Source organism: Lepeophtheirus salmonis, chromosome 1 (assembly GCF_016086655.4).
Source record: "Lepeophtheirus salmonis chromosome 1, UVic_Lsal_1.4, whole genome shotgun sequence".
In the NCBI taxonomy this organism is placed as follows: Eukaryota; Metazoa; Arthropoda; class Copepoda; order Siphonostomatoida; family Caligidae; genus Lepeophtheirus; species Lepeophtheirus salmonis.
Window position 1 is genome coordinate 2371869 of NC_052131.2, and position 25342 is coordinate 2397210.

The 25342-nt window shown below is 32.4% G+C and overlaps 5 protein-coding genes and 2 long non-coding RNA genes across 10 annotated transcripts; 3 read left to right on the forward strand and 4 right to left on the reverse strand.

Moving 5' to 3' along the window:
• Positions 1-3182: 3182 nt before the first annotated feature.
• LOC121113844 (sodium/potassium-transporting ATPase subunit alpha-like) lies at positions 3183-6353 on the forward strand. Its single transcript, XM_040707719.2, has 2 exons — positions 3183-3210; positions 3271-6353. Exon 2 carries the CDS (start codon positions 3651-3653, stop codon positions 6240-6242), a length of 2592 nt encoding a protein of 863 aa, XP_040563653.1. The 5' UTR covers positions 3183-3210; positions 3271-3650; the 3' UTR covers positions 6243-6353.
• Positions 6354-6623: 270 nt separating this feature from the next.
• On the reverse strand, positions 6624-7188 carry LOC121113854 (small ribosomal subunit protein eS24). Its single transcript, XM_040707725.2, is given in 2 exon segments — positions 6624-6790; positions 6792-7188. Coding segments are annotated over 2 exon segments (399 nt in total). The 5' UTR covers positions 7113-7188; the 3' UTR covers positions 6624-6712.
• A 2589-nt stretch (positions 7189-9777) lies between these two features.
• Positions 9778-13498, forward strand: LOC121113865 (T-complex protein 1 subunit epsilon). Its single transcript, XM_040707733.2, has 7 exons — positions 9778-10756; positions 10945-11562; positions 11624-11773; positions 11954-12073; positions 12130-12315; positions 12497-12815; positions 13076-13498. Exons 1-7 carry the CDS (start codon positions 10649-10651, stop codon positions 13192-13194), a joined length of 1620 nt encoding a protein of 539 aa, XP_040563667.1. The 5' UTR covers positions 9778-10648; the 3' UTR covers positions 13195-13498.
• On the reverse strand, positions 13374-15969 carry LOC121113876 (sialin-like). 4 transcript variants are annotated; one of them, XM_071887042.1, is made up of 9 exons: positions 15835-15969; positions 15422-15632; positions 15254-15368; positions 15088-15195; positions 14669-15015; positions 14523-14610; positions 14098-14468; positions 13669-14043; positions 13374-13610 (listed from the first exon to the last, which is right to left on the reverse strand). In XM_071887042.1, the coding sequence occupies exons 3-9, from the start codon at positions 15345-15347 to the stop codon at positions 13494-13496; spliced, it is 1500 nt and encodes a 499-aa protein (XP_071743143.1). In that variant the 5' UTR covers positions 15348-15368; positions 15422-15632; positions 15835-15969; the 3' UTR covers positions 13374-13493. The 4 variants fall into 4 exon arrangements, with proteins under 4 accessions (XP_071743143.1, XP_040563687.1, XP_040563676.1 ...); XM_040707753.2 differs by lacking the exon at positions 15835-15969 and having other exon boundaries at positions 13669-13847; positions 13902-14043; positions 15422-15742; XM_040707742.2 differs by lacking the exon at positions 15835-15969 and having other exon boundaries at positions 15422-15766.
• Positions 15970-16075: 106 nt separating this feature from the next.
• On the forward strand, positions 16076-16814 carry LOC121113911 (uncharacterized). Its single transcript, XR_011779232.1, has 2 exons — positions 16076-16295; positions 16353-16814. It is a non-coding gene; the product is annotated as an uncharacterized lncRNA (long non-coding RNA).
• A 1745-nt stretch (positions 16815-18559) lies between these two features.
• LOC121113937 (uncharacterized) lies at positions 18560-19924 on the reverse strand. The gene is made up of 2 exons (XR_005863165.2): positions 19300-19924; positions 18560-19237 (listed from the first exon to the last, which is right to left on the reverse strand). It is a non-coding gene; the product is annotated as an uncharacterized lncRNA (long non-coding RNA).
• Positions 19925-21255: 1331 nt separating this feature from the next.
• Positions 21256-24750, reverse strand: LOC121113897 (pyruvate kinase-like). The gene is given in 7 exon segments (XM_040707763.2): positions 21256-21544; positions 21547-21612; positions 21677-21927; positions 21929-22278; positions 22336-23009; positions 23069-23209; positions 24625-24750. Coding segments are annotated over 6 exon segments (1491 nt in total). The 5' UTR covers positions 23118-23209; positions 24625-24750; the 3' UTR covers positions 21256-21443.
• Positions 24751-25342: the final 592 nt, after the last annotated feature.

Genomic DNA, 25342 nt, shown 5'->3' on the forward strand with positions numbered 1-25342 from the left:
AGGTGAAAGTAGCCTTGAAGTCGTCCTTGTCGAGCTTTGTTGTCTGTGCTCATCTTCTGCTGCTGCATTTAACTATGGACTGCATCCTTCTCTTTGATTCAACAATATTCCATGCTCCCTCTTGACCTCTGCTTTCATGCCATAGCTTTGATTATGTCCCGATTTAAACTCAGAGAATATGGTTGGAACAACATTAGGCTTTAGATACTTTTTGGCCTTTGGTCATGTTCTTGGAAATATCTTTCTTGTTCAAAATGTAAGATAAATAATGGAGTGACGTCATAGAAAAAGAGACATCTTGTCAAATATATATAAAATAATACTATGTCCTCAAGCTAACCGTCACGTTTCGTTACTTGGTTTAATGTTTTACCCTATAGCAATACTAAACAGCAGTGAGGAATTTCTGACTGGTTTCACTCAAATCAATTAAAGAAATGAAATGGAAGGCTTATTCTGTTTTAACTATTTAGCCTTGTCATCGTCTATTCCATCATTCAATCCAAGACCCAGTATCGTCAATCTGTATGTATTTAAACTACTAATTTGTATTGACTGACATTTGTTAGGATGGCTATGAATTATCATAAACCTTCTTACTCAAATAGAAATACTAGATAAAAACTCCATGGCGAATATGTGGAATTGAATCTAACGAAAGATCGTGTTGCTCAATCACTCCTGGCATTGAAGAAGATATAATTGTGATAAAGTAGAATATAATTACTTGTAGTGATCATGAATAATTAGTTTTAAATATTCATTCAGTTTAATTTTACTCTTAACCTATAGTAAGCGTTTAAAGTATAAAGTAGACCTAAGGAAGTTCAAATACTGACTATGTACAAAGATTGTTTAAAGCAAACAACTTTTAGCATTAAATGCAGTTCAAAACTTTTTATATCATGTATTGTTATGTAATTATTTAATTAAAATCAAGAATCTTAGTACTAATACCGAAATAGAAATTGAAATAGAACCGACAAAAAATTTAAAAGTCTGAATTTAATTTAGTAATTGGACTTTGTGATGAAGAATTCTCCGTAGTACTGCCGGCTTCATTGATTATATTTTTCCACTAAAATGTAACATTCTCAATTCCTTAATAAATAAGTATACAAATAAATTCCTAGGGTTTTGACAAGTTAGTAAAATATTTTTACTTAAGATAAAGAAAATATAAGATGGTGCATAAGACTTGCATGCAATTTAGTTAAATGAAGTAAATTTGACAATTTTTAAGATTTCATCTAGCAATTTTATTTTAAAAAGGTTTCAAATAAATGTAATCTTCATCGGAAAGCTAAATATTCTTGGTTATTGGCTCATTTAAAATTGAATAACTTATATAATAGCAATTGTTCAACTTGAAAATTTTAACAATTTACGAAGCATTTACGGGAAAAAATAAGAGACGATTGGCCTGTGATTAATTAATAGTGAAAATAGAAGAATAGTTGTGGTATAGATCTAGAATTGATTTAATACCATCAATTTCCTTCTCAAGATAATCGTTTTCTCTTTTGATAGTGTAATAAATTTATGATAAACTCGGTTTAGAGGAATTTACAAATTCTTTGAGACTAATTTTTTTACACCTCCAGAAATAGTGTGCAGCTTAAATAATAATCAGCCCCTGGAAGCAGGCGGTACTGTCCGAAGTGTCCCTCCAATGGATCTGAGGTTATATTGCCTAAACAAACGCATTTTAGTCCAACATATACTCAGTGGGTTGTATAATACTCGCAATACTATGTATCGCAATCATAAATGTCTCATTGGTAAGTCCTCTTTTGCGACATGAGAATATATGAAAATATATATTGTCTTCTTTTAGAGCACATCGTGTAGCAGGCATTATTGTAAATTAATAACAATATCCAATATCATATCATAGTACGGCACAAATATTGTGACAGTCCCACAAACTGGGCTGCGGAGTCGTAGTCGGTGCCTTTATTGGTAGAATTGGAGTCAGGAGTCGTAAAATTTGGACTGACTCCAACTCCGGCTACAAAAATTATAGTAATTTATGCAAATAAAACTTATTTATGTATAATCTTAGGCTTACATTGAGTAACTCGTAATGTTGTTTTTTCTAAATGGTTATAAATTGCAGTTGTTATTTATTAAGTAATATTAATTTATGAAAAGATTTCAGTAAGGGTATGTAGTATAGATGACTCACCATAAATGGACTAATACAAAAAAAAATATTGGGGGTCCAGGTCCCCCTCAATGATTACTGCCCTGATATAAGATTGGGAGAGACATATTCTCATAAAATAATTGTCAGAAAAGATTGCCCACCTTAAATAGTATCGTATTGTCTAGTAATTATTTGAGTTTAGTTTTTAAGTATTACAAAATATTTATTTTTAACCTATTCATGGCGATGATTCACTGCAGTAATTTTGACTTTTGAAGAATTTAAAACTCTTTATTTTGATATAAATAAACAGAATATTTTTTTTACTCATTGAAACAGAATTGGAATTTTTAAAGAGCAGGATTTAGCCACCTATGCAATGAAATAATGTTTTTATATAAACCATAACTCATGAAACCCAATTTAAAAATAAAATATTTACCGAACCACAGCAACAATATGAATAATTAAAATATGAAAGACTTTTTCAGCAAAAAATATATTTTTTTTTTTAATATTAAAGAAATGCTTGATTTAAAGGTTTTTGCTATCGTTTCTCCCTTCCAACAAAATGTGTTTCTGAGTGTATAAAAGCATTGTACAATTATTTATATGGGTAAACACCCTCAAAAGAACATGTATAAACTTGTAAAAACATTTTTTTTACCCTTTAATTTCTCATTTTGATGACAAAAAAGTACTTTTAATGTGTGATAAAAAATCCTACCACTTGGCATTAACGGGTTAATAAGAAACTAAGGGTTGTTTAAACCTTTGTCCTTAAAAACTTAAGTATTACGGAAGAAAAATGTAAATAAAATTTTAAAATTTGGCTGAAGAAAATACATTTTATGAAATGAGCTTGAATTTGACATTAAATCTCACAGTATTATTCAAACTTTTTTTCTATTTATTAAAAGTGATTTCAATAATGAATAAATATTATAATATAATTCGTAAAAAAACTTATTTAATACGGTTGATAACTATAATATCAAACGATTGGGAGATAAACTTTACTATGGGTTTTCTGTCGAAGGGAGACGAGAAGAAAAAAGATGGTAAGACTATAGCCATATGAAATATGTAGGATATTTATTCCCAATTTATTTTATTTTAAGATGTACAACATCTCAAGAGAGAATTTGAACTTGACGAACATAGAATATCCGTTGAAGCTCTATGTAAACGACTTGGCTCTGATATTTATAATGGTTTGACTAAGGAACGTGCAGCTGAAAATCAGATTAAATATGGAAAAAATACTTTAACACCTCCCAAAAAAACTCCTCAATGGATAAAATTTGGCAAGAATTTGTTTGGTGGATTTGCATTTCTTCTTTGGTCAGGAGCATTCCTGTGTTTCCTTGCCTATTTTATACAGTTAGGAGCATATGAAGATCCGCCAAAAGACAATTTGTACTTGGGAATTGTATTGACTATAGTTGTAATCATTACAGGGCTATTTTCTTATTATCAAGAAGCAAAATCTTCTAAAATAATGGAATCATTCAAAGAAATGGTTCCTCATTATGCAGTCTGTATAAGAGATGGAGAGAAAATGAATTTGAAAGTGGAGGAATTAACGTTGGGAGATTTAATAGATGTCAAACTTGGGGATCGTTTACCTGCTGACATACGAATAATTGATTCCAAAAATTTCAAAGTGGATAACTCATCTTTAACAGGAGAATCTGAGCCACAATCAAGGTCAAGAGAGTTTACTCATGAAAATCCACTTGAGACGAAAAATATAGCATTCTTTTCAACACATGCAGTTGAAGGAACAGCTAAAGGTATTGTTATCAAAACTGGCGATTCAACTGTAATGGGAAGAATAGCTGGTCTAGCTTCCGGCTTAGAAAGAGGCGAAACTCCGATATCTAGGGAAATATCTCATTTCATTCATTTGATTACTGGTGTGGCAGTGTTTTTGGGAGTCATTTTTTTCATAATTGCATTAATACTGGGATATCATTGGGTAGATGCAGTTATTTTTTTGATTGGTATAATTGTTGCTAATGTACCAGAGGGATTACTTGCAACAGTAACAGTCTGCCTAACATTGACAGCTAAAAGAATGGCATCAAAGAACTGTTTGGTTAAAAATTTAGAAGCTGTTGAGACACTTGGCTCAACTTCGACAATTTGTTCGGATAAAACTGGAACTCTTACTCAGAATAGAATGACTGTTTCTCATATGTGGTTTGACAGTATAATTGTAGTTGCAGATACTTCCGAAAACCAAGCAGGAGACTTAGGTTTTGAAAATATGCCCAGTTGGAAATATTTAGAAAGATGTGTAGCTTTATGTAATCGAGCTGAGTTTAAACCAGGGCAAGAAGAACTTCTAATTATAGAAAAGGAAGTAATTGGTGATGCATCCGAAGCAGCATTGTTGAAATGTATGGAATTAACCACTGGAAATGTCATGAAATATAGAGCAAAAAACAAAAAAGTATCCGAAATTCCATTCAATTCGACAAATAAATACCAATTGTCAATACACGAAACGGATGAAGGCAATGTCCTAGTTATGAAAGGTGCACCTGAAATAATTCTAGAAAGATGTAGCAGTATCTTAAATCATAAGGAAAATTTACCCCTAGATCAAGAATGGAAAGATAAGTATCACCAGGCTTACATCAAGTTAGGAGGGCTTGGAGAACGAGTATTGGGTTTCTGTGATTTAAATTTGCCATTAGAAAAGTACCCCATAGGCTATTGTTTTGATACAGACGAAATTAATTTTACTACAGAGAACTTAAGATTTCTGGGTCTTATTTCCTTAATTGATCCACCAAGAGCAACTGTGCCAAGTGCTGTTGAAAAATGCAGAACAGCAGGAATCAAGGTAATTATGGTCACAGGAGACCATCCAATTACAGCTAAAGCTATAGCAAAAGCTGTTGGCATAATATCTGAAGATACCAAAACTGTTGAGGATATAGCTGAAGAAAATAATATTCCCATAGAAGAAGTTGACTCAAGAGAAGCAGAAGCCTTTGTAATGCATGGAAATGAATTAAAAGATAAAACAGATGAAGAATTAGATGAAATTTTAATTAATCATAAAGAAATTGTATTTGCAAGGACGTCACCGCAGCAGAAGCTTATAATTGTTGAAGGATGTCAACGCGTCGGATCGATTGTTGCAGTTACAGGAGATGGTGTTAATGATTCTCCTGCACTAAAGAAGGCAGACATCGGTGTGGCAATGGGTATATCAGGGTCAGACGTATCTAAACAAGCAGCGGATATGATTCTTTTGGATGATAACTTTGCTTCAATCGTTACTGGAATAGAGGAGGGAAGACTTATTTTTGACAATTTGAAGAAGTCTATTGCCTATACTCTTACTTCTAATATACCAGAGATTTCTCCCTTTTTGCTCTTTATAATTGCAGATATACCATTACCCCTAGGAACCGTAACAATTCTCTGCATAGATCTTGGAACAGATATAATACCTGCCATTTCATTAGCATACGAAGAGCCAGAAACAGATTTAATGAAAAGGCCACCTCGAAATCCATACTCTGATAACTTAGTGAATAGCAAATTAATTTCTATGGCTTATGGTCAAATAGGAATGATACAAGCGTCAGCTGGATTCTTTGCGTATACTATAGTTTATGCAGAAAATGGATTTTTCCCGTGCAAACTTCTCGGTTTAAGAAGAAATTGGGATTCTATGGAGATTAATGATGTTGAGGATTCATTTGGACAAGAATGGACTTATTCAGACAGGAAAAAACTAGAATACACAGTTCACACCGCGTTTTTTGTGTCTATTGTGATTGTGCAGTGGGCTGACCTCATAATTTGCAAAACTAGGAGGAACTCCCTCTTTCATCAAGGAATGAGAAATATGGTCCTTAATTTTGGTCTTGTATTCGAAACTCTACTTGCAATTGGCTTATGTTATATCCCAGGAATGGACAAAGGTTTAAGGATGTATCCCTTAAAAATGCACTGGTGGTTAGTTGCCCTACCCTTCTCCGTATTAATTTTTATTACAGACGAAGTAAGAAAATACTTAATAAGAAATCTCCCTCCAAACAATTGGGTCGAAAGAGAAACTTATTATTAATCACTTAAATTAAGAAAAATGAGGGATACGTTGAATAATATGATAATCATTATACTAATAGTCATATAAGTCATTCAAATATATATATCATTCTCATGGGTCCTAGCTTAATATACACATTTTCAGTTTGAAACTAGGTAAATGGAGCGCCATGTACCTTCATATATCAATCACTTAGTAACAATAAAACATGACTCAGCTATTTTGACAGGATTTACGAAAAACATAACAAAATTAACACAATTTTGTAGGTGTATTAATATACAAGGCTTTAGAATTTGACTCCACTGTCTAAAAGAATGATAGTGATCCAAATAGAAATAGCTACAATAACTAATATACAATAATAAAACAACTTCCATTCAAACAATTAAAAAAGAATCATGTTTTTCTAGAGAATTTCTCTATTCCAAAATTAGTAATAGGCGAAATAATAAAATATATATTGATGTTGAGTTCATAATGATAAATTATTTCTTTCCGCCGGATCCAATGCTGGCCTTCTTGGTACCCCGAACAGTCTTCATTCTGTTCTTCCTCTCCTTTTTTCTGTTTTCGCGATTGTTTCGTTGCACGCTCGATCACTCCTTGTCTGGCGAGTCGGTACTTGGGCTCGAATTTCTTGGCGAAATCCATAGTATCGTAGATAATGGCAAATCCTGTGGTTTTACCACCACCAAAGTTGGTACGATAGCCGAAAGCGAAGACACGATCTGGTGTGCACTTATACATTTTAGCTAATTTTTCACGAATTTCCGTCTTAGGAACGGTGGAGCGATTGGGATGAAGAACATCCACAATCATTTGCTTCCTGTTGAGAAGCCTATTATTCATATATTTCCGAGTACGAACAGTTACGGGAGTATCCATGGTTCTGTATTCGCGGAGAGCCGTGAAGGAAAAGGAAGTTGGTAAAAAAAGGAAAGAGGTAGCTGCACAGGCTGAATATAACTAGTACGTCACGTATATTCTCATGACGTCATCAAATTTAAAATGAAGCTAACAACTGCCATATATAGGGGAGACAATATCATAATTGTCACTCCTTACAAAGTCTATATATTATTTTATAATATACCTCATTAGTAAGACAAGTTATTGTAATTCAAAAGAATGAGTGAGGTACAGACCTTAAGACGGATCCAAATAGATTATCATCTATAAATTTGGGTGTGATCCATCGCCTATTTATGAACTGAATTTCAGGTTTGAATACTTTGTAATAATATTATACCAGAGAAAAAAAAATTTTATGAATAATTAAAACTCCCTCTGTCTCCCTTACGTAACATAAATAAAATAAATACCATGGGCTGGGTAGTTGTGAATTGTAATAAATAATCTGTAAATAATACTGTATATTCATTTCCCTATGGTTATGATCATATCATCTTAAAGTTGAGATGAAAATAACGTAAAAGTTTGATAGTTGACTAATGTAATAAGCTTGAAGAAAACATTTGGTTGTTGGATTGATATCCAATTGATACATTATTATAGCTATATAGAACAATTATTATTCACCACAACTATTTAACTGACCTAACACAATTTCACTCTAATGCCTAATCTTTTGATTTTTATCATATAAATTAATATATCCCATTATGTTATACATTTTCAAATGATTTTCATAGCTCCATTCAAAAATAGCATTTATTAATTTAAATAGATATTATAATATTATTAATATTCAAGGTTAATAGAAATGGATTTATAATAACCTTGATTAATATCTAATTGATTCAGATCATAATTATGTATTTTGTCCGAAATATGTATTTCATTATCTCCATATTTTGTTTATTTTTTAAATGATTAATTTAAATTTATCTAAATATTAATCCTACAATTCAAAATAGGTGAATCGAACTTTTTTTTTATCACAGAATGAACTGACATATTGTTCAAAAAATAATTATGAGACCTTTCACCCCAAAAGCAAGCTAGAATGTTTTTTCTCAAAATTGATTACATTTATATTTTTGATTAATTATCGTCAATTTCTATCTACAAATTATTATTATTAACCTTATGAAGGGGGCCTTCACTTACACTTCAGTAACACTTAGTGTAGCCTAAATTGATTATCACAAAAAAAGAATAAGAAATAGACAAATTTTATTAGAAAACCCATATTGGAGCCAATATAAGTCTCTCAAATCAAATTAGAGCTCTAAACGATAGCTAAAATTCTTATGTATCATATCCTATCAAATATTGGTATATAAATATGAACTAAAAAAATAAATTGAAATTGAATTTTTACCTTGTCTTGACTTTTGTTCAAGATTGTTTTTATTCTGACGCACCACAAATATCAAATAATACATATAAAAAGCAAACAATAACTAATTTCTGTTGTCAATCTTGAATTATTTGCATTAGAATAATAAGTTTAAAAACTTCAAAGGAATTAATCAAAAACATTAAGTTAAATAAGTTTTTATAATTACAACTCATGTTTTACATATTGAAATTTAATTTTATATCTCAAGAACCCATACTGTTTCAATAATTTATTATGGAGAAATTGGTAATTAATAATATTTGTGAAAATTGCAATTCATCAGGGATATCTGTTAATTCTTTATCGACTTTATTTCTTTTTCTTTTTTTTAGAGGTAGCTTCTATTCGAAAGTATAACAGGCACTTGTTGATGCTTGCTCTAAATATCTTATGGAGAAAATTTAAAGTGAATAAATTCGTAATAAGTTAATATAGGACTTGGTTTAATGATATCATTAGAGTCAAAGACTCAAATCATACATTTGTAGTAGCTATTCAAGATTCTCAAATATCACGCCAATTTGTGTGAGGCTCGCATATTTCTACTTAATATCATGCTCACATACCATACATTGTATTTCTCAAGCATTTTTTAAGCATTGCAAAATATTAATTTTTTCCATCGCTGTACTAAATAAAACTAATAGTTTTTTTCTCAGTCATCTGAATTTTGAAATATCTGGGATAATTTGGGACAATTATCCCAGATATTTCAAAATTCAGATGACTAGTAATAGTTTGGTATTTAGTAGTACTCTATCATCAATTTTGAAAGTAAAAATTTCCGATTTAGAACTACAGTGTTTCAAATAAGAGCCATCTATCTCCACCATAGAGGCTTCAAAAAACACCACGTGCTAATTATCAGTATGCATATGTTGTTAAATGTTTACTCTGAATTTAATAACTATATTACATCCATTTATTATCCTTAGGTTGTAAGAATTTTTGAAACCCTAGTTCATGATGTAAGGTCATAAGATTCAAAATCTCACGCCGAGCTAATCTCAAAACTTGAGAGCCCTTCATATCTGCTACTTTTTGTCAGGATATTATAACTCATTAATTTTGCAATTGTAGAGACCACAAGTATAGAAAAATTCATAGATTACTATGCTGGAAATATATTTCATGTTTTAATATTTTTTGTTACGCATAAGCAATGATGAAATCTTTTTTTCAGCTAACTCTTTATTAACAGTGTTAATTATTTTCACTTTTCTAGCTACAAATTATAATATATTTCCACTCTATCATAAAACCTCGTGTAGTTACGTTCTTTATTCAGAATACTTTATTTTTAAGTAAAAATAAGAACCTAAATTTTGGACTTATATCGTGGAATAGAGTAAGGATTTAAATTTGAGATCATAATAAAATACAATCAGTACATAGCCATAAGTATTTTTATTTGAATAAAAAATTTATTAGGTTGAGTTAAATAGGTGTGGGTATATGGTTTTGTAGAGTATTATGACCCCACATCTTGGTAGATAATATTTTAAATATACTGATAATAAAAACAGTAAGAATCGTATACGTAAGGATGGAAATAGAAAAGTTATCAGGAGAATAAATTCAATCAGCATCAGGGTAAAAATTGTTTCATTATAATATATTTATTATTAATTTCTAGTAACATTATAATTGATCTATTTAAAGAACTATCGTATCACTGGGCAGTACAACTAGATATCTCTCTAGTTAGCTATTTAATTACACACTAATGCTACATACATGTTAGAGTACAAACATAAGAGTTCGAATCAGGTATAATAAAATATGTTGGTAACAATGGTACCGGTTTGTAGCTGCACTATCCGGTAATGCTGCTGATGAGAAAAAGAAGAGAGAATAGCGTGCATGCTTTTCTTATTGAGATCTGAGGGGAAGGTATAATAAGGGCCTGCCTTTCCCTATCAAGTTAATTCTACTTCAAGTTCGGCGAGCGATGGACTTCTTTTTTTTCTCTTCTTTCCTTTTTCTTCCAGAAACTTCCCGAAGTTTCCCCTCCTCCTCCTCCTTTTACGAATAGTTTTGGTTGATTGGATTCTTGTCCATACTGTTAGTTATCGTGGTCCATATTGATTGAATAAGGGAATACAATCTAATCACCATGACTCAAGCCATGGGTAATTTGGCTTTTGACGAATATGGTCGTCCTTTCCTCATCCTCAAGGATCAGGAAAATCAACGAAGACTCTCTGGGAAAGAGGCTATTAAAGTAAGTGAAGGATGATCTTTGTCTTTAGTCTATAGTGTAATGATGAGCTTAACATTAAATTCAATCTGTCAATCCCTTGATTAGCATTAAGATGAAAAAACGAATTTCTGATAGCGGAGACTGGCGCCTCTCTTGCCCATCTCAGAGTTATCCGAAGCAGCCGCACTCATTTCTTTTTTCTTTTTCAGAGCCATATCATGGCAGCGCGAACCGTGGCCAGCACATTACGTACCTCATTGGGCCCCAAGGGTCTAGACAAATTGATGGTGAGTTCGGACAGTGATGTGACGATCACGAACGACGGTGCAACCATCCTAAAAATGATGGATGTGGACCATCAAGTAGCCAAGCTCATGGTTCAACTTTCTCAATCTCAAGATGATGAGATCGGGGATGGAACTACGGGAGTAGTTGTTTTATGTGGAGCACTCCTGGAACAATCCGAGTTCCTTATTGACAAAGGCATTCACCCCATCCGAATTGCTGATGGATTTGAATTGGCAGCCAAGGCTGCCGTGGATCATTTGGATGCTATTGCCGAAAAGTTCGAAATTAACCCTGAGGATCCAGAAAATCTGATTCGTACGGCTATGACCACGCTGGGTTCCAAAATCATCAATAAGTGTCATCGTCAAATGGCCAAAATTGCAGTGGATGCTGTACTCACTGTTGCCGATTTAGATCGACATGATGTTAATTTTGAGCTCATTAAAGTTGAGGCTAAAGTGGGAGGTCGTATGGAGGACTCCATGTTGGTCAAGGGAGTTGTTGTGGACAAGGACTTTTCACATCCTCAAATGCCTAAAGTAATTTATTAGTGAGATGGTGTTGGTCATTAATTGATTTTTTTCTCTCTTTTATTTCCAGGTTCTCAAGGACGCTAAATTAGCCATTTTGACATGTCCATTTGAACCCCCAAAGCCAAAAACTAAGCATAAGCTTGATGTAACTTCTGTTGAAGATTATAAAAAACTTCGTCAATATGAGATCGAAAAGTTCGACGAAATGGTCAAACAGGTATACTAGCTCACCTATTTCCTTTGATACACACATGACTTCAGGATGAATAACTTTTTAATTCAATCTGTCAATCCAATGAACTACTTTGATTTAACAATTTTCTGACACAAAATATTAGAAACTAACAGTATAGGCTCTGATAAATTTCTTTTAACATTGATTGTATTTATATATCAGGTGAAAGATGCTGGAGCCACTCTAGCTATTTGTCAATGGGGATTTGATGATGAAGCCAATCATTTATTACTTCAGAGAGAACTTCCTGCTGTAAGATGGGTTGGTGGACCCGAGATTGAGGTAAATTTTGTTTATATACTTCAGTATTTTAGTTTTTGCTCATGATATATTTTTAGCTCATTGCCATTGCTACTGGCGGTAGAATTGTTCCAAGATTTCAAGATCTTACTGCTGAAAAGTTGGGTTTTGCGGGATGTGTCAGAGAGCTTAACTTTGGTACTACAAAAGAAAAAATGTTAGTCATTGAAGAGTGTAAGAATTCGAAGGCTGTCACAATTTTCCTAAGAGGTGGAACCAAGATGGTAAGTTATTCCCCATTTAGTTTAAATAATATATCCATAAATGATTATATCAATATTTTCAATCTGTCAATCCCATGACAAACCCATGATTACAATCAATCTATGAATGTTAGGTAGTAATAGTTTTTATTCATTGATAAGATTCAAATAATTCATTTTATGTTTTCTTTATTTTACATAGATAATCGACGAGGCTAAACGTAGTATTCATGATGCGCTGTGCGTAGTGCGCAATCTTGTAAGGGACTCACGTGTTGTCTATGGGGGTGGAGCTGCCGAGATATCTTGCTCCGTCGCAGTTGGGAAGGCAGCTGACAAAATCAAAACTATCGAACAGTATGCATTCAGAGCTTTTGCTGAAGCACTCGAATCAATCCCAATTGCATTGGCTGAAAACTGTGGTATGGATCCCATTGTCACACTTACTGAAGTGAAATCAAAGCAAATCACGGATAATAATCCTGCGTTGGGTATCAACTGCATGGATGCTGTATCTAATGGTAGGAATTTTTATTACTATATTTAGATAAATACAAGTAAAAGGCGCGATTGAATTCTTTCTTCGTTCAATTAATAACTTAGGGAGCCAGACCCGCGCCAGAGCAATTATATAGTTAACCATTATTTATTGTTTTCTTAAACCTTCCTGGTTAAAGGAATATCGGTTACTTTATTACAAGTCTATGTTTTTCTACTTGATAATTTATGTATTTTTTTTCTCAATTTTTTTTTCATACTCCTTTTTGTTTTATTCACTTAGATATGAAAGAGCAACACGTAATTGAGACCGTTCACAGCAAAAAATCTCAAATTCTTTTGGCTACTCAATTGGTCAAAATGATACTCAAAATCGATGATATCCGATCTCCTGAAAACTAAACAACTCCATTATACTTACAATAAACGATTAAAGTGGAAAATTACATAACAGCAAACTGAAGTTGACAACTATGGTTGAATTATAACATTTATTAATCCATAACAGTTTAATTCTAAGTGAGAATTTATACCTGGTTATCTACTCTACTTACAAAATGTCGTTTAAAGGATCGGATATATTAACGTCTTCATGTATGGTTTATTTATTCGATATTTTGTTATCACTTCATCTTAAATTGTATAATTTAATAATTATTCACATTTTAATATTCTTTTATAACAATAAAATTCAACACTACTTAAATTGTGTTCCAACTTTGTTCTTTGCCGCTTGAAAATATTAGGTAGATTGAATTAGTCACGACATATATTCCCATGTTGATAAGAAAAACTGTTCTCCAGGCTGACAAGGTTGGCTAATGATAAATAGGTTAAAGTTTATCGTCGTCAAGATTACTAGGGCTGAATACTTACGTTGTTATTGATTATTAGTCCTACTGTCGTAGTGACAAGAAAGCCACAAGTGTTTCCAATCGAATTAGAGATCCCCATCAATGTTCCCGCGTAATTGGAGGACAAGTCTAGCATGTTAACTTGATAGCCAGAGAAACCGGCTCCACTAAGCCCGACCGACAAGCACATGCAACATATAGCTAAAATGTAATTGCACCCTGCAAAGGAAAGAATAATTAAATTGATGGCCGCACCATAAGTTCCAATAGAGTTCATAAGCTTTCTTGTTGCCCCAACGCTCAATTTGTTGTTGACGATGAGGTAATCTGAGATACTACCAAAATTAATGGCCATAATCCACATAAGTAGAAAGGGTAGCGCAGATAAAAACCCGTTCTAATAACGATTTATTAATGACATAAAAAGAATTAATTACTATTAATCCATTACCTTATCCAAGGAGAAGTGCTGAATACTACTTAAATAAGTCGGTAACTCTGTAAGAAAGGTGTAGTTGCCCCAATTTTGACCAAAGTGGGCAATGATAATAGCTATGAATGGCGGAGATGTAAGAATTTTTCTTAACGGCGGGAATTTAGTATTCTGCCCACCATTGCTGTGGCTCGAACTTGATGCTAAATATATCACTTCAGAAGGGGATATTTTATAATGGGTTTCAGGACTATTAGAGGTAAACAGAGCCCAAAAAATAAACCAAATAATGCCTATTATTCCAAAGCTATAGAAAGCCCATGGCCAACCAAATGAATTAGAGAGTAGACCACTAATGGGTAAAGAAATTATAGTTCCAAAATTAGCTCCTGTTGCATTAAATATAAATTATAGGAGTTTGATTATTTTGTTCCACTCATTACCTGTCCAAATAATTGTTCCAAGTTTAGATCTCTCATTTTTATGGATCCATTTAGATATCAAGGCGTGCATAACGGGAAAAGTAACACCCTATATAAGAAAAATATTTACAGAATTTACAAATTAGACATGACTCGATCAAAAATACTTCAGCTAATCCTTCAATAATCCTTAAAACCACAAGAGCTGTAATGCCTAATGAAGCCGCCAATGGAGTTAAAATGGTTAAAATAGCTGTTGACAGTGTGCCTAAGCCAAAGAGCCATTTTCCTCCATATTTTTCAGCTAAATATCCTCCTGGGATTTGAGTTAAGACATATCCATAAAAAAATGATCCAAGAATCAAATTTTTTTGTTCTTCTGACCAATCAAACTTAGGACCAACATTGAAGTATTTTTCTTCATAGTTAAGAGTTGCTGAAATTAAAGGACCGAATGATAAATTTCCACTTGATGGACATTCGTGTCCCATTTGATGACTACTATTAGTATTATCTATTAAATGAGGAGAAAAAATGCATTTTCTTACAATAAATTATATTTTACATATTCAAAGTAGAAACTAACTTGATGTTGTCATTGCTACAATTGCAACAGAGAGATTGACCCGCATTGCGTAAACATTTGCAAATCCCAAGAATGAAAGTAGAGTAAATACATGCCTCTGCCCGAAACCTTTCAGAGAGTTAGGAGTTATTTTAAAAGGAAGTAAAAATTAATAGTTGTACTTTACCTGGGTTTTCTTCCTCAGGAGTTCTAATAAGATCTTGGCCATCCTCATTGTTATGAAACGAATAGTTTGAGTCGCTCTCTTCTTGATCTGACATTTTGAACGAAGGTTATATAATCTATTAAATATAGATAAATAAGTTTATAAATCAAAACGATAATAAGTACCCACAAGAGTTACTATAATCTTCCCTGATATACACTGTATTCAACTCCCACAACTACTTGTATCCAAGCAGATATTAGTCATTATTACTGCTCTTACAATATTCCGATTTTACAGGACTATCCAAGGTTCATTCTGGTATCCAAGCATTTTATATACTGCCAATCAATCCGGCGATCGGACGTCATAATTTTTAGAGAACAAAGATACGATTATCCTAAAAATGGACGGATATTATCAATGATGATTTTCAGAGTACTTTTTATAATATTTTAAATGAAGTATTATTTAAGACATGGAGTTCTAGAATTCCATGTTTAAGTAAACAAAGGTATACACTTGTAAAAATTCAAGAAGCATTGATTTACGGAGCGTTTTGAAGCATACACATAACCTCTCGTTTACGGATATTTTCTTACCGACTATAATATAATTATGAAATAAGAGTGACATAATTAAAAGATAATATTCTATTGAATTACTCTTGAATCACAGTATTATTTGATAGTGAGATTAATTAAGATGGTCCATGTAGTATAATATGTACACCTATGGCAGCAAAAGTCATAATCATTTTTCATTAACATATATATAATAGAAAATAAAAATATTTTTTATTATATCAAATAAACTTAATTTATCGGAGTCAATTTCCTTTTTAGTTTTAGCTTAATTCATAGTTGAGTTGCGCCTACATTGATGATAGTAGAATGAATAGGATAATTTTTCTTATCACTTTATTCCTCACTTCCGAATGGACGAAAATATTAGCTGTAACATACAAATGCAAAAGTATAAAGGATTGCTCTTCTCTCGACTGGCTTATGAAGAACAAGGGAAATGTCCCTTTTAAGGTTTCAAACATTTTCAAGGTACTCGGGTAAGAAAGTTTGCTTATTAATATTTATTTAAGAGTCACACTAATTGATATACATAGACATATTGGATGCGGCTATAATGAGAGTGAACCCAAAATACTCTGCACTGATGACATAGTTAATGCTGATGATGAAGATGAAACTTCAGCACTTCGCAATGGAGTAATTACTGGTTATCTGGAAAATGAAGTTGGATGTACTGGATCAATTGTGTATCATGAGCTTAAAGAAAAAACTTATTCTATCTCGAAAATCCTTCAAAGAAAAAGGAGTATTGGAGGGGATGTTTTTCAGATTGAAGTTATAGGGAATTGCTGTTGGAAAGCTTATGATAGGAAGAGTTTTCGAGGAGAGTTTGAGTTGTATGAACCTGGAATTAATATTTGCCCTGAGATTATAGTTAAATCCATTAAAAAAGTAGACTGCCCTTAAGGATGTGTCTATGTTCATTTTGTACAGTAAATTGTTAGAAATTATCATTCATTGAACAAATACATTCGATTTTAACTTGTCATAAGCTATCTATTGACTCCTTGGCATTTCTGTTCAACCAATTAAGACTCATCATCAGGGCTGTGTACTCGGAAAATTTGTACCGACTTCGCCTACAAAAATTATTATAATTGATGTAAACAATACTTATTTCTAATCCCAAGCATATTTGGGTGTTCGTAAAGTTATTTTCTAAATGGTTATAAATTATATGCAAGGTTGTGACCAGTTCAGGTTCAGCGGGTCTATTGGTCCGTTTTCTTTCATTTTACAAGGCCGCGGCTACCTTATACGCAGAATGCGCTGTGCCTCAAGTTCCAACAGGGAACCCTAAAACTAAGTTTGCGTAAGACAATGGTTTTCAAGGTAGGACCGTCAGGGGAGGCTACACATGTTTCGTTTCAGGGAGGCCTCTGCTAAAGTTGTACTAGTATAGGGGGTCTTGATATAGTAAAGTTTTGGAAACCCTGGCTATGAAATATTATATTTATCATATTATAGGGGCTGTTAAGCTTAGTATCGAACCTGGATCCATAATCTACCCCACCCCTTCCCTCTTTTATTTACGCTGTCTAGTGCCTAAAACCACTTTAAAAAATCCATAAGAAGCCTTAGTTATTTGGAACTTAGATATAACTACATCACCAGGGTTCCCACTAACTATAAATCCATACATTTCCCCAAGATACTGTCTCTAAGTATCTTGCATTTCCCTACGCATACATACGTCACAAATGTGTTTGTTTATTGAAGACGTAACAAAACAAATTGCTCAAAGACAGATATTTAAATTATACCTGCACGTATATAAACAGAAACTATAAATAATAATATTTTTATGTCCTAATATTTAAATTATATTGTTAAATACCACGGAATTCTAAGTGAATGGAAGACTTCTTTTTCGGGGAAAAGAAAAAATACAGTCCTTAATGACTGCTATATTTTGGTTATGAAACTGATTCCATGAATCTCTCCAGATCACTTAATTCTTTCCTCCAGAATGAATGTTCCAAAAGTTCCTGGCTAAGATTTATTCTTAGACGACGAAGTACCTTCTGATTATTCAAGGGTTTGTTCACTCTTTTTTCAGCATGGTGATTTGTCTGTGAGAGTATTAACAAATGAAGGGATTTCGAAAATACAAGATACAACCACAGGGGATTGAAGAACAAACTTCAATAACGTTATGTGGTGCCTGTTGCTGTTCATAGCAAATCTTCCAAAATATATCTCCATTCAGGACCGGAAATGTCAAAGATACGCTTCTATAGCCACTACATCTGCTAGGATATCAAGTGAAAAGGAATCCATTGTTCAAAAAAGCAAGCATTTGTTCTAGTGACTGTGTGAATGATTCAATAATTGTTCCTCAAATTGTGAATTTAACACTTCAAAGTAATATCCATTCAAAAATAAAACCGAAGGGTTATTTTAATTTTATTACCTATTAGCATGATTAAGTTACTTTTACTGAAATTTCCATTTTGTTCGTCGTTTCTGACTTTATAGCCAAATCACTCTTCTCGAGACTAAAATATAACTTCCGATAAATACAGCTATTGGCTTCAGATTTTTTTACCTCAACTTGTAAAAAAAACATTCCAAAACTAAGATACATAACAAAATTAATAGTAGCATTAATTGGAGTAACGTACTCTACTTTTATAAAGTTGTGTAAATATACCTTATCTATAACCTCATAATGAGGTTATAAAATTATTTCTTTATAACTTGTGATTTACTTCCACAAGTAAATAAATTCATTAATATATTGATGTAAAGAATTCATAGGTATATTTAATTAATTATTTTGCTAATTTGATTTAAACAATATAATATATAAATACATATATTTTATTTAGATAAATAGATAAACTTTATAAAGATAAATAAATTTAAAATATAAAGGAATCAAGAGTATTTACTCTAGTATATATATACCTAGGATGAATATTATAAGTACGCTATGTGAATTATTTAAACTTCAAAGATTAAAAAAATATAGATCCTTTAATTATAAACAGCTACTTTAATTAATTAGAAAAAACGAATCAAAAGTGATGGAGAGGGAGGGGAGTTAATTGTTAAGGCGAGCTTTGGAAATTAATGTCTTAGGAGTCAATAGGACGGAAGATGGATGTCCTGGGAGTAGAATGTGGGGGTAGTTTTTCCAAACTAAGATATAGTTGTCCTATAATAACTTTAATTATTATTAAAAATAGCAGAAGTAGGAGATAGTTCTTATATTGGAAATAAAAATAGCTCTGTAGTGACGGATGTATTCATTCTTGAGACAGGTCAGAAGTCACTATCACGATCCCACGATGTTAATTTGTATCTTCATAAAAAATGAATGATGCTTCCATTAAAAGAAGATGATATCCAAAGATTGACGCATGATATCTTCCTCCAAACCCTGTACATGAAATTTAAGGTAGGAGGCGAGTGTCTAGAATATACAATTGAAAAGTAATGAATTCATTAGAACAATGAGGGGATCCAGATACATACCTATATTCTAATCTACACCAGTGATAAACTAGAACTACCGAATAACTCAATTCAAGCTCTTTCCTCTAATATGACTTATATTTACATTAAACGTTCTTCCATCTAAACGAAATTGATACCACTTATCATTGTATTAGAGGTGAGTAATTTGTTTGTTATTTTAATCAAAGACACATCAAGGCTCCTTCAAAAAGTAGAATACAAAATAGAGGTAGAATTATGATTAATTATTAATATATTCATCATTTTCAATGAAGTAGCTTTGAATAGAGGGAACTCCCTGGCTTCCTTATCGGGTCTATTATTTGATTATTCTTGCTCTACATAGAAATTCAACACTATAAGAGGATTCCATAAAAAAGTTTGAGTGACTGATGTGATGATCTACGAGATTGGAAGTCACTTAATATCGAAGCGTATTCCTAGGATATTTAAAATGAGAAGATATGGATTAATTGAAACAACGGGTAGATAAAGATCCATTATACGATGTTCTGTCGAACATATCCATGTAAATCACCGATAAACCAAAACTACCGAGCCACTCAATTCAAACTCTTCCCTCTCATAGTTATGTTGTGATTTATGAGGTATGTTTACCCTAGGAGCTTGCGTGGGGATTCACATTCGTTGTTACTAAAGAAAAAGTATAGATAAAATATCTCTACGTAGATATAAGCGTCAGCGATGAGGTGTGAGCAAACATTTATATAATTGAAAGAAATAAAAACTACGGTGAATGGCATTTACATAGGTAGTAATTACTAATGCTGCTCAACAGCAAAAATGTCACACAATTTGAAAAAGTAGAATTTGGTCCTCTAATTTCAAATATGGTCTTATTTTTACTAAATCATCTTCAGGGACTTCAGAAAAGGCAATAAGGTTTTTTATTTTTTTAAGATTAAAAAAAATATATATAATTTGATAGCTGAAAGTCTGAACTATAATTTAACAAAGCTTCCATTCAGAAAACCCTCTATAGCTTTGTAATATTTCGGGGATACAGCTCATTTTTGAACTATCTTGTCTTTCAATAATATAAGTAACCCCTACGAGTGGCACCACTGTGCTTCACCCTGGCGACGTAATAATCATTGGAAAACACTGAAATTGCTTAAAAAAACTCCGAAAATTGAATTATTAATCAAAGGTACTTTATTTTCTATATTATATATTGTGTTTGCTTAATATATTCTATATAGGAACAAAAGCACAAGAACCGAAAACGATTAGCAATATATTGCTGTCTTGGTTCCTATTCTAGCGGAACCGGAACTGCTAGACCGATAAAGGCACAACCAATGAGTTCTTATACTATAGTATAAGAACTCATTGGCACAACATTGATTATAGGTATTAAGTACTATTAATTTGTTAGACTTACAAAGTTAACTAATTTATAACTTTACTTCAAAAATTTCAAACTGCCTCTAGTCTATACAATCACAATTCCCGAAGACCTCCTAAAGTCTAAATTATTATGTTGGGTAGAGGATAGCCACTAGCCGTGCTAGTTCATTAATTAGACTTGTGAAAAGTGGATCTCATCAGAGAAAATTGTAACCTTACAGTAAGATGTTGTGTGTATTGTAGTTCCTTGGTTACGAGAAAATAAATTATTTTCTGAAACTTATGGATGTATTAGCAATAGATAGATTTTTATCTATAATTTCTTTTTCTTCTTGTTGAATATCTTTTTTCCAAATATTTGCTTTATAGATAGCACAACTATTTACTACATATAACTAATAACTGCCTATAGCTATAAATTAAAACTATATTTAAAGTCTATAGAATGTACTTAAATTTGCTATAAAACATTATTAAAAAATAATACGAGTCGATTAGGGCATTTTATGTACAGACTCTGCAGCCCTGCTCATCATGCTTAACTCGGATCTACGTATAAAACATTACTTAATAAGTTAAATAAACAAAAAAAAAAAACTGAGCTAAGGTCTAATATCGAAAAATCGAACTTTATTTTGAAACACACTAAAGAAATGTAAATAACGAACTAAGAGTTAAATATAAATATAATGCTTTGTAGAAACTCTAATATCAAAATGAAGAGTTTCAGACTTAAACATAATAAAATGCAATAATTTATCAATCAACACAAATGTACTAAGTGCACTTCCCTAGTCGACGTTGATAATTCTCACACAATTTGAGGACCCTGTACCTTGACGCCATCCTGTCACACAAATAATATTATCCCCAGTTTTAATGAAATTGTTATTTTTCCGTAAGTTATGGCTTTTTGAATTCTGTTGTCGGTATCTTTTGTCCAATCCGTATCACGTTCAACTAAACAGAGAACATTTAAAAGTGCAGAATATTTTATAAGTAAATATAATAATGAAAACCTTACGTGCATAGTAAATGGGGATTACTCCTCTATATAAATGTAATTTACGAGCAACTGCGGCGTCCCGAGTAATGGCGATGATGGGACAAACTGGCCTATACTTCGAGGCATGATTAGCAGTAAAACCACTAGTTGTAATGATAATAATTGCAGAAGCACGAATTAAATAAGAAGCATGGACAGCAGATACGGACGTTGTTTCTGTACAGTCATGAAGCGTTTTACTTTCAGACGCCATTAATTGTTCAAAAACGTTGATTCCAAACAACAGACTCTGCTTCTTTAGCAATCGATGACATGGTTCTTACACATTCAAGAGGATAATCTCCCTTGGCAGTTTCACCAGACAACATAACACAATCAGCGCCATCAAGAATAGCATTGGCGACGTCAGAACCCTCAGCTCTAGTTGGTCTAGGTTTTTTGGTCATAGACTCCAACATTTGAGTGGCACAGATAACAGGCTTGCCAGCCTTATTACACTTCGCTATTATTTGCTTTTGAGCAATAAAAACCTTTTCTGGTGGAATTTCTATTCCCATGTCTCCTCTAGCAACCATGATACCATCACCAGCACCGATAATTTCATCAATATTATTACATCCCTAATATAATAAATATAACTAAGACATTTTAATATTAGATAAAAATAGGGGTTTCACCTCTTGGTTCTCTATTTTAGATATAATCTTTATCTCTTCTCCTTCTTTACCGAGAACTTCTCTAATGGAATTTACACCAGAGGCATCTCGTATAAATGATGCAAAAACCATATCAACATTATGTTCAACACCAAATCTCAGATCTTCTTTATCTTTATCTGAGACAGCAGGAAGATCAGTTGTAGTTCCTGGTAAATTGCAACCTTTTTTGGAGCCTAAAGCTCCTCCATTCTCTATTTTTCCTACTATATGATCAGACTTTACTTCTTCAACAACAACAGAAATAAGGCCATCATCAATGTACATCTTTTTTCCAGGTTCGACAACTTTTCCAATGTTCTTGTAGTCTACGTACAAGAGATCCGCAGTGCATTTATCCATTTTAGAATCATCCGTTGTTATGATTATTTTATTGCCAGTTTGCAAAGTAACTTCTTTTCTTCCATCATCTCCTTCCAAAATTCCAGTTCTTACTTCAGGACCTTTAGTATCCAAAGCAATAGCCAAATTGGGATTAAATCCAGTTTTTTCTTCATAAATTTGAGCTGCTTTACGGCAATTAGCAATGGTCTCAGCATGATACTTATGAGTACCGTGACTAAAGTTCATACGAGCAATGTTCATTCCAGCCTCCAGCATCTTAACGAGGAAATCAACCTCTCTAGAAGTAGGACCTACAAAATTTATATTAAATGAGATGTACACATAAACAATAAATACTGATCAAACCAACCAATTGTGCAGACAATTCCTGTGTGTCTAACATTACTAGATTGGCTCATGATATCCAATCTTGTATTATAATCCACACGATTGATAGCATGCTGAGCTGCATTACTTTGACCACTGGGATATTGGACTTTGGAAGGATCGACTGTAATAGAGAAAAAAATACATTTAAGAATATCTAATTTATTGTTGAAGATTCATAGAGGTAAGCTATAATTCAAACATTGTTATAATTAATAACACATATACTGATTAGTGAATTTATATTATATTTTTAGAAAGTGTTAAATATCATGATTCAAGATATTCCAACAATTAAGGTAAGACCATATTTACATAATAATTCTCAGCACTCATCTTCAGGCAATATACTTGAAATAACTAAAATATACTAGAAATAACTAATGGAAAAGTATTTTTGCAACGCTCAACAACCCCTACAGAATATCACACACTAAAAGAGTGATATACAAAGAGGAAAATGTTCACTTATATATATATACGTATGGGCCATGGCAATTCATAGATATTTAAGGTTTCAGAATGTACAAGAAGAGAACGAAACGCGCAACATATTCTTACCAATAAATATTAGTTTGACGACGCAACCTATCGGCACGCCTAAAATGCATTCATACATAAGGCATCAATTTCTAACTGGATGATGTAATTATAAAATAAACTAATAATTATTGCCTGCACAAAACTCCCTGAAAGAGAGAAATTTCGACAATACTTAGGTATTCGTGATGAAACTTTCAATAAAAAGGAATTTACTTAACAAAAATATACAATTGACGAAGGCGGGGTAAGGATCACACTTTAAAATTAAAGCCATCTATGTACCAATAAAGAGGGATTTTAAGCTACATAATCACTAGCCTTTGAACTAATGAATATAATCCATAATTAAGAATCACTACCTTCATATGAATTTCTCTTTCTATCTAGTCTTAGATTTTTAGAAGGTCAAAAGAGAGACACGGCTTCGAAAAAGTAATCAATCCCTGATCTAAACATATCCTTCCTCTATAACTGAATTCATAGTAGTAATAACTATCCATAGTATAGTATATCATGTATTAAAAAACGAATTATTCAACACAGTTAAAAAATCTGGGATAATTTCGTCAACTATGACTAAACGAAATGTATTCGTCTAAGAATATATTTAACATGGCGATAAGAAAACGGAACGGAACAATTTTCTGAAATGTTTCGTCAGACAAAGGAAATATTTTCTTTGTCTGACGAAATAAGGAAAGGACTAAATGGGACAAAACGAGACGAAATTAGCACTGTAAATAATCAGATCCTGCACATCAGAAAGAAGGGCAGAAATTGAACAATCAGTTCACCCAGATAGTAGCTCATAATAATTGATAGTATGTGGAGTACTACTGCATTAACTTGTTATTGATCAGGTAAGTGAGGCTGTGTATCACACCTTAGCCTATCATTGAAATGACCTTAAACTTATGGTTGTGAAATTTATCCCAAAAGGATGTAGACAAAATACTTTAATAGGCTTTACTTAAAAAATTTAAAACTTTAACTCACGTATGCATCGTTGCAAGAATCATCTACCATTTTGAATAGCTTCGCTGCAGAGTTTACGTTAAAGACTGATGCAATAAAAAGTAAAATACAAGATAATATACGAAAATTATACGTGAGTAATCGCTAGAGGCAGTTTGAATACTTTTTGGCGAGTGAGAAAAACAGAGGGGCAGCCAGCTTGAGGACTTACAATCCCTTATTTCCCGGCCGGTAACTTAATATTCAACGGAAGTTATTAACTCCCTCTCTTCAACAGTATGTAAGTTAACATTCGTTTCCCTTTTAGTAACTAGCTCGTAGCTTGCTTAATTATGCACTAGGGCCCAGAAGTGTCGGGAATATCAAAATTCTTTTGTCTGGTATTTAATATTATTTCTATTTTTTGCATAGGGACGACTTATGAAATCACAAGGGGATGAATCAGCACATAACTTTTAAAATATTAAGTCTTATATATTTTCTTGTTGAGGTATTTTATCATTTTTTGTTGAGATAACTTTGCATGTTTACTTATACTTTGTATTGAGAAATGGGGGGAAAATGAGCGAATAATTATTTTTCATAAAATGTAAAATGCTATTCTTAAACATAAGTAATATAAGAGTATAGCCTTGAATCCTGGCATCGGGGAAGTCTTAAATATTGATTACAAATTAATCATGACGTGTTCAAAAGTTTTAAACCTATTATTTCTTAAGTAAAACCTATGAAGTTATTT

Bases quoted from the DNA above. Each gene is read 5' to 3' on its own strand.
- LOC121113876 (XM_071887042.1), bottom strand. From the start codon at position 15,347: ATGTCAGATCAAGAAGAGAGCGACTCAAACTATTCGTTTCATAACAAT. The intron at 15,196-15,253 runs GTAAAGTACAAC...ACTCTCTGAAAG, and splicing joins TCCTGAGGAAGAAAACCCAG to GTTTCGGGCAGAGGCATGTA. The intron at 13,611-13,668 runs GTAAGTATTCAG...ATTTATCATTAG, and splicing joins GACTAATAATCAATAACAAC to CCAACCTTGTCAGCCTGGAG.
- LOC121113844 (XM_040707719.2), top strand. From the start codon at position 3,651: ATGGAATCATTCAAAGAAATGGTTCCTCATTATGCAGTCTGTATAAGA.
- LOC121113865 (XM_040707733.2), top strand. From the start codon at position 10,649: ATGACTCAAGCCATGGGTAATTTGGCTTTTGACGAATATGGTCGTCCT. The intron at 11,563-11,623 runs GTAATTTATTAG...TTTTATTTCCAG, and splicing joins CACATCCTCAAATGCCTAAA to GTTCTCAAGGACGCTAAATT. The intron at 12,316-12,496 runs GTAAGTTATTCC...TATTTTACATAG, and splicing joins TAAGAGGTGGAACCAAGATG to ATAATCGACGAGGCTAAACG.